General features: G+C 36.3%; 1 protein-coding gene across 1 annotated transcript; it reads left to right on the top strand.

Moving 5' to 3' along the window:
* Positions 1-2,969: 2,969 nt before the first annotated feature.
* On the top strand, positions 2,970-7,965 carry LOC110790772 (uncharacterized). Its single transcript, XM_056836063.1, has 4 exons — positions 2,970-3,051; positions 3,479-3,545; positions 7,235-7,676; positions 7,759-7,965. Exons 1-4 carry the CDS (start codon positions 2,970-2,972, stop codon positions 7,963-7,965), a joined length of 798 nt encoding a protein of 265 aa, XP_056692041.1.
* The last annotated feature ends 745 nt before the right edge of the window (positions 7,966-8,710 follow it).

Here is an 8,710-nt window from a genome sequence, read left to right on the forward strand (position 1 = left end):
GAGAGAGCTATTAAGGAAGGATTCTCAGATGATCCAAAAGGGGTGACTGACATGTCAGCTTACTGGTTGCTGTTTCACCATTGGATTTCTGGAACGGCTGAGGCTTTTTTTATAGTTGGCCAAAATGAGTTCTTTTACTCTGAATTCCCAAAGAGCTTGCAAGGAGTTCGCAAGAAGGCAAGAAACTCATTGCCTTCAGAGTCAAGTTAGCTTTTTTGATTTAATTTCTCTATGAATATTAGTTAACTGACCCTGCATCCTACAAATGCAGGAACAAATCCTTACAAATGAGATTCAAGAGCTTAATCACAAGGTCTTTTAAAGGAAATACCTTTCTTTTAATGTTGTCACAAGTATGATTGCACATTTTACCATATTCAAATCCCAATTTCTTTTTACAGGGGAATATCATTCAGCAGGAAAATATGGAACTATGCGAGAAAGTGAACCTAATTCGCGAAGAAAACACCGACTCGTATAAGAAGGCATGAGAAGGCCGTTGAGAAAACATGACCCTATGTAGAAATTGACATAATACCACCATCGATCTCAATAATGTTCTCTACAAATTCCTTGTTTTGAATTAGTCCCTTATTGTTCTCTGAAGTAAGGTCCTACACAGCTACACATATTTTATGCTGTCACATTTTCAGTTTCTTTAATCTTGTTCAAATTGCTCATGTATTAGATTAGATTAAGATGGATGATCCCAGCATATCAATTTACCTTTTCTTTTGATAAATTACATTAGATTACATTACCTTATTTTTCTTTTGATAAATAAAAATTTCTACTTCAAGAGATTCAGAATTGAATAACGGATATATGTTGAATACTACTTTTTCATCTTATTCATTATTACTAGGGTTGCTAGACTATTGGTGTGTAAATGTGGATGAGAAATAAATAAATAAATAAATGTATTTAGAAATGATAAGACGGTTTACAATGACGATTCCGGTATCTGGGCCTTGGTGCGTTTCTCTTCCGCCCTTTCTTGTTGTTTACTGTTTATTTATCATCTGCAATTGTGGTTTATGGTCATTTAGATGTTTTTAAAATATAATATGCTTTTAAAACAGATTACTTTTAAAACACATTTTTTTTGTTTGATTACAACATGTTAATCTGTAAATAAATGGACTTAAATTGTGAGTAATTGCATAACTTTTTCCTGTAGAAAGTACGGTATCCAGGTTATAATAGAGGTTATAATAGACCTGCACGCAGCACCCGGGTCACAAAATGGGAATGAACACCGTGCAACTAGAGATGGATCTCTTGAATGGGGAAAAACTGATGAAACTGTTCAACAAAGTGTTGATGTTATCGACTTCTTAGCTGCTTTTGTTGGGATAGGGTTTCATGAGAGAACTGAAGCTTATGACTTCCAAGCTGCTCTGCATGACCATATTAAGTATCTCTTTGCTTATCTTTTCTGCAATTATAATTTCTGTTTGGGTTAGATGCAACAAGTAAACATATAAAAAGTAGTTTTCTGTGTTAGATGCATGTTGTCTTCAAACAATTACCTGAAAGAACTGAGGCATGCATTGAATAACTAACTGTCTGTTTGATTTCCAAATTTCCAACTTAGATATCTTGATAACAAGAAAACTGTTGAAGAAATGGAGCAGCAATTCCAGAATTCTTCATCCATTGATTACAGTTTGAAAGATGGAGAGACCCTTGTTCTTCAGTTGAAAAAAGTAAGCTCGCTATTTGTCTGTTTCCTCACTGATTAAATAAATAATTTGCTACTCGAATGAATGATAATCTGTTTATGCTCAACATTTTATTGTTAGAAACCTGGTGGCAATATAAAGCTGAAATCCTTTGATGAGGGTGTGAACAACCTATGAATAACAGATAAAAGTAAAGCTAAAGCTCCCTTGTTTTCTATCAGAGCACCTCCTCCTCCACCAGGGGCGGACCTACATGGACCTTGAGGGGACCAAAGGGACCCCCACTTTCTGAAAAAAAAAACCAGGAATCTATATATTCTTGCTTAATGTCCGCTCAGAATAATAATAAATTGGTGTAGCTTAGTGGTTAATCTACTTGCTGTAACTCTATCCTTTGAACGCAGAAGTCTTGCGTTCGAGTCCCGACCCTACACTCTTCAAAGCTATTACACTTTTTCCCTTACCCGTGACCATTCATCTTCATGGTTTCTTACTTTCTAAAATGTTTTTGGCTTTATTTTTTTACTTTTACCATTTTCTGATGTTTCATGATTTATTTCTTGCTCTTCTTTAGTTTTTTTTCTTTTGATTTTAGTACTGTATTTATATTTTATAATTGCTTAATTTCATTGCATTTTTTAGGGGTCTAATTATATAATAACAATATGCCCCATAAGTATTGAAAAAGATGCAACTTTTTTTTAATACAATAGTGTAGTTTTGGCATTCTTTTTGTTAGTAATTTGTAATTAATCAGATTTCTTATAACATGTAAAAGCTCATCGTATACACTCGTAATAATTTTTTTGTTGAGATGAATCGCTGTAAATTATTGTTTGGACTGATATATTGATTTCTATTGCTCTTAAGCCTACACACAAATTCCTAAATCTTCACTGCATAATTTTGTTATGGATATTAAGAAAATTTATTACCTAGCGTTCCCTAATTCCCCTTAACAAAAGGGGTGAAATAGAAGGATAAGCAATTTTGTTTTTTAAAAAAGTAAAAAGTTGGACCCCCATTTCTATATTACTGAGTCTACCACAGTCCTCCACCACCAACCCTCTCACCAACTTCTTCTCCTAAAACTCCTAGATCCCCAAGTTCTAATCCTAATAAAATATTCGAAGAGGAGAAAGAAGATCCCAGTAAAGAGCAGGTTCAACCTGATTTTAATTTTAAGGAAAATCAAAGTTCAGAAGATACAACAGATGAGGACTTTAGGGATTTTCAAGCAGCTGGCTGATTTTTTAACTTGTATAAATAAACTTCTGTTCATAAATGAAATTTCTTTCAGACAAGGCTGGTGTGCATGATCAAGTCTATGCTATGCGAAATTTTAAGGCAGGGCAGTGTTCAGAAGGTGAGGAAAGGAGAAAAGATTGATATTTACACAGATGTGTGGTGATGGTGAGTAGTTAAATTGTTAACTTTTGGCTTAACCCAACTTTTTCGCTTGTTTATGTGATTGATAGTTGATAGACGACATACAACGGGAAACATGTACAAGATAAAACTATGGATGATAGGAAGACATAACAAGTTGGGTTAATACGTTCTTTGTAATTATTTTTGTGGAGATGGGGGGGGGGGGGTTAGGGGTGACTTTTATATATACTCTTATTCAGAGTTGGGTCTAATCTACTCAGCGCATTCTGCCCTGCTCATATCACTTAGTTTTTGGTTGTGTCGGTTGTTCTTAGTTGTTCTTTCAAAGTACTAGCAACACTGGTGCCACAGTTCTATTCTCCGAAGTGTGCTGATGTTTTTGTGTTCTGGCTTGCATGAAGTTTGCTGGTCCGTGGCAGTGCAACAAGTTAGCTCAGGGTTGCTGGGTAGTTTGTTGCTCCGTGAAGTGTTTGTTGCTCCGTGAAGTGTTTGTTGCTCCGTGAAGTTTTAACCAAAATGGTCAGGTTGACTTGGTGTGGTGTTGTTTGCTATAAAAACATAGTCCCAATGAGTTTGCATAATAGCCCAAGAATTGTTGTGACTGATTTCTTATTTATATACCTCATGTGTTTGCATATTTGTAATTTTTTCTCATTTCAGATCCTCAGTTGTCGGAAATGGAGGTGTTGCAACGTGATATATCAGCTCCCTTACAAAACAAATGTTATTAGTAATCCTTAAACAATAGGTTTCTTCCTAGAAATACATGATTATAATACTAATTAAACATTCTTGATATATTTTAATAAAAATAACTACGCCATACGTTTTTTTCCTACCTTGGGGGACGGCGCGCGATAGCGCGTCGGCCAACAACTAGTTTACGAAAAAGTGGGAAAATTGTATGGAAAAGTGGGAAAAGTGTATGTCCAAAAATGAAAATTGGACACTTATAAGGGAACACTATATATAGGAACTGGACACTTAAATAGGAACGGATGGAATATTAAAATATTTACCTAACCCCACTTGTTTTATTACTTTATTTCATTCAATTATTCTTCTTAATACCCGTTCCCGACTAAGTGTATCTTTTAAATAAATACGGAGGGAGTAATAAATGAGATTATGAGGAATTTGAAGCATAGTAAACACGTTGTTGTTACTATTGTTGGGTGTAATATGATTTTAATGTGAGTTATACGCCATTTTATGGTTGAATTTGACTAAATATAAACTTGTGTAGGAAAATTTGTTAGTTTGTGCTCATATTTTGTATGTGTATTACTTAAATTAATGAAAATAAAATACGTATTTTAAAATCTCTCAACCCGTTGGTTTGACCAGAACCCAAAAGTTCTGGGTCTTAAACCAACAGGTGTAATCCCGAATCCAAAAATGACCAACACGAGTTAACCCGAATTCGAAAATAATTTTTTACAACCCGACCTGACCGACCCGTTTAACAGGTCTAGCAAGTAGGGATTAAAATATCCAGTAAATGATCCAATAATGCAGTCATCCGATATGATCAAGCCAATAAAAAGCAGGTGATTAGAAAAGTGGATGATAATTGGGTGATACTTTGTCCATAACCCGATCCACACCCATTTATTTTAATATATAATAGATGTATAGGAAGATACCCATTTTTTTAAAAAAAATACTTCGTAACTGTTATGCGTTTTTCGAAAATCACCCAATCTCTTCGGTAATTCAACCGCGGGTAATAGATGGACAAGGTGCGGATGACGGGTGACGGGTGGAGTGAATGGATAGAGGTGATGCTCCACCCTGTCAGAACCCGTCCAGTTTCCATCCCTAACGGAGATATAATTTTTTTCTTATCGCAATAATTGAAATTTTAATCGTTGATATCTTTAACACTCAGTAAAAAGTAAATTATAAGAAATGATACTTTAAAAGCATACATGACGAATCTATCTATGCTTCATATTTTTATGTTTTTCGTGTATAAATATCACAATGGGTAACTAAAAGGATAATGTTAATTAGGGGTGTTCAAAATTATTCGATCCGTTGTATATATTTGTAGACACCTAATTTGTATCTCTCCTAATGGGATGATGACGAAACCATTATCCTTGCTAGGTGGTTGGTGCAACTACGTGCGGAAGTCCTAATTGCTAAAATATATTCCAAAATCCAATATCCAAAGTCCACCTCCCGAGCTCGTTCCCATTTCGGAACTCGGTACCAAATTCAATTTCCAAAATTCAAGTTCAAAATCCAAACACAATCTCTGTAACACCCTAATAATTCATTGATTTTATAAAACCATTTTCCAACTTAAAATAAAGGAATTACTAAGATATTACCGCCACCGTGATAACGGTTAAAGCTATCACCAGAATTACGCATCAGAATTAACTAACTTTTAAAACATAATTAATAGTTAATGGCCTCCATACAAATCGGAACCGTTACGTCCCAAATCAAAATATTTAAAATCCATTAACTAGCGAATTAAATAGTTTAATTAGTCACGACTAATAAAATATTAGAGTTTATTTTGCAGGAGAAAAATATCACTCAAACTCAATCCCATGCTTGATAACTTCTCCCGCAAGGCCGCAAGTTATCTCTACAAATCTGTTATTCAAATCTATTCCCCGACAACGCAAATGCAATGATGGATTATCATAGGGTGATTAAGGCAAATGCCATTACCAAATGAAACATGAAGCACGAAGTCAGCGAAAGCTGAGTACGAACAAGCTAGAACGAATTTCTAGTCTAACATGCTTCATTCAACAATATAAATAATCCACATGCAAAAGCCATTTAATAAACACTTAATCATGGAGACAAGACTCGACACTTGACACGACTCTTGACTCATAGATTAGTTAAGAATAAGCTTCGAACGGGCCAAAAGAAATATCCATAAAAGGAAGGGTGTTGGGAGCCCACCAAACAAATAAATTTAGTAATTGTCGGACCATACCGACGTAATTCTAGTGCATAAAAAGAAATAATGAAACAATGTCTTGTATCATTGTAGGAGTACAAGTTTTCCGGCAAGACTCCCTCCATTGTTCATACTCAAGGTATATACGTTCCAAGAGTTTTGAAACTTGTTCTGGTTGCGCTTTATGTTAATTAATATTTTATTCACAAGGTGAATTCAAGACACAACACATAACATAAATAAGCAACCAAAAAAACTCTTTTTAGTCCATTAGGACTTGTGATCAACATACAAGACTCAAGTGATATTACTCCCATTGTTCCTTCTCAATATACTATTGAGATAACCCGACATTTCCAGTTAACAAGCAGGGTGTGCACAAGGCACGGAAAATCCTTAATTCAATTGACATAGACTTCCCAAACATACCCTACAAACGGGGTAGAATAAATAGTGCAACAAGGCACGAATACTTGGCTCAAAGTATGATAGACATTAAGTACAATAGCATAAACATAATCTCTTGCATGTTAAACAACTATACATGCATAATAATACTTGAACAACATGCTTGACATTAAGTTCCACACTTATAAATAATCACAACATGCTTGTTCACATAAAAATCATAAATTCAATAATAATCCATAACATGTTTGCTCACAACATCAAACATGAATCCAATAATAATAATCAAGTCACATGATTTACAATAATAAAGTATCACATAGTCCTCATGTAAACGGTGATCACCCTAGACACGTACGTACCTCAAACCTGGTCATGAAGTCCCTAAGGCTTTCAAGTGAGTACCCCTTGGCGGACAAAGTCTTGTTGCAAGTGAGTACGTTCCTAGCTCCGGTACACAACCCTCCGGAGATATTGTCAACGATTCAAGTACCGATCAAGACAGACCAACCAATGAAGGCATTGAGGAAGGCGTTCTTGAGCATACTTCCTAAGGTGCCTAGGGATGTTTTTGATAGGTATCCTAGTTTCTCAAAGTTTATGTCAATACGAATTATGATATGGAATGTAAGGGGGGTAGGCAATAAACTAGATATAATTTGAGAGTTAGTGTGCATCAATGATCCAACTGTGTTAGTGTTGGTAGAGACACATATAAGTGGAGCTCAAGTGCAACGAGTGTGTGATAGAATTGGATTCGATGGCCAACTATGAGTAGATGCTGATGGGTTTAGTGGTGCTATTTGGATGTTTGAAGGGTGAATCAAGTTACTGTAACATCTTTTGATAATCACTCCCAACACACTATAAAGATCAGTAAGATAGGTGATGCCCCGTGGCTTTTTTCGGCCATCTATGCGAGCCCGAATAACGCCAGAAGACGTGAGATTTGGAGAGAGTTAGAGGATGTGAAGGAGAGTTTTAATGGTCCATGGTTGTTAGCAGGAGACTTCAACAAGACCTTAAGTATTGACGAACATAACAGTGTGAATGGGTCTGAAATGCAAAAAAGGTGTAAGGAGTTCTCGAATTGGGTTACTAAAAATGAACTCATCGACTTGGGGAGATCTGGCCCCGAGCACACCTGGTTTGTGGGAAACTCGCAAGAGACTTTCAAGTCAGCCAAGTTGGACCGTGGGTTAGCAAACGATAGCTGGTGTTTATGCTTTGACGAAGTTGCTGTTCGAGTGCTTCCGAAAGTGAGTTCGGACCATTCCCGTCCTTATTAGCACGAATGAGTTTGCGCCTATCCCTAGTGTGGTTAAACCATTTGGATTTCAGGCAGCCTGGATGAGTCAAGAGAGCTTTGAGGGATTTATTTTTTCAAATTGGAGGCAAGCCGAGACTTTAATCCCCTTTCTGAAAGTATTTGCAAATAAGTTGGAAGCATGGAGCAAGAAAAAATTCTATAACATTTTCCGTGAAAAATCGAAGTTATGGGCTCAATTCGAGGGAGTTAAGAAAGCTTCGTCTAAATGGGGGTCCTAGATATTTGATGAAACTATAAAAAACATTAAAGAGAGAGATGAAGGTGGTCTTAAAATAGGAGGAAACTCTTTGGTTTCAGAAATTACGCATGGAGGCCTTGAAGGACTGTGACTGTAACACTAAGTACTTTCATCTATCCATTGTGATTCGGAGGAAACAAAATATAATTGAAACTCTTCAAGACGAGAATGAAGTATGGGTGATGGACGTAGAGCAAATCAAGATAATGGTGTGGAATTATTGGTCTAACTTGTTTCGAGAAGAAGCTCTGAATGCTCCACGAAAGCAGCGCTTATGTGATTATTTCCCTCGAATTTCTAAAGATGAATGGTGTACGGTAAACCTCCCTTTTGCTTCCAGTGAGGTGCATGTTGCTCTTATGGACATGAAACCATACAAGGCTCTTGTTTCAGACGGTTTTCAACCTATATTTTATCAAGGATATTGGGAGGTGGTAAGCCCCAAACCTGATTTAGATGGTGACAAAAGTTTTGGAGAGTCGTAACTTGCCAGAAGGTTTGAGTGATGCCTTCATTGTTCTTATCCCTAAGAGTGCTACTCCTCAACTTACCAACCATTTTCGACCCATAGGGCTATGCAATATAGTGTACAAAGTGGTAACTAAGGTCCTGGTTAACCGTTTGAAGCCTATATTTCCGTCCTTGATTACCCCTACGCAATGTAGCTTTGTCCCCCGACGGCAGATTACAAACAATGTCATTATTATACAAGAAATGTTACACAC

Source organism: Spinacia oleracea, chromosome 2 (genome assembly GCF_020520425.1).
Source record: "Spinacia oleracea cultivar Varoflay chromosome 2, BTI_SOV_V1, whole genome shotgun sequence".
In the NCBI taxonomy this organism is placed as follows: Eukaryota; Viridiplantae; Streptophyta; class Magnoliopsida; order Caryophyllales; family Amaranthaceae; genus Spinacia; species Spinacia oleracea.

Coding starts and splice junctions, on each gene's coding strand:
- LOC110790772 (XM_056836063.1), top strand. CDS start 2,970: ATGAAATTTCTTTCAGACAAGGCTGGTGTGCATGATCAAGTCTATGCT. Junction 3,546..7,234: donor AGTTTGTTGCTCCGTGAAGT/GTTTGTTGCTCC, acceptor GGATGTTTGAAG/GGTGAATCAAGTTACTGTAA. Junction 7,677..7,758: donor CTGTTCGAGTGCTTCCGAAA/GTGAGTTCGGAC, acceptor TTTGGATTTCAG/GCAGCCTGGATGAGTCAAGA.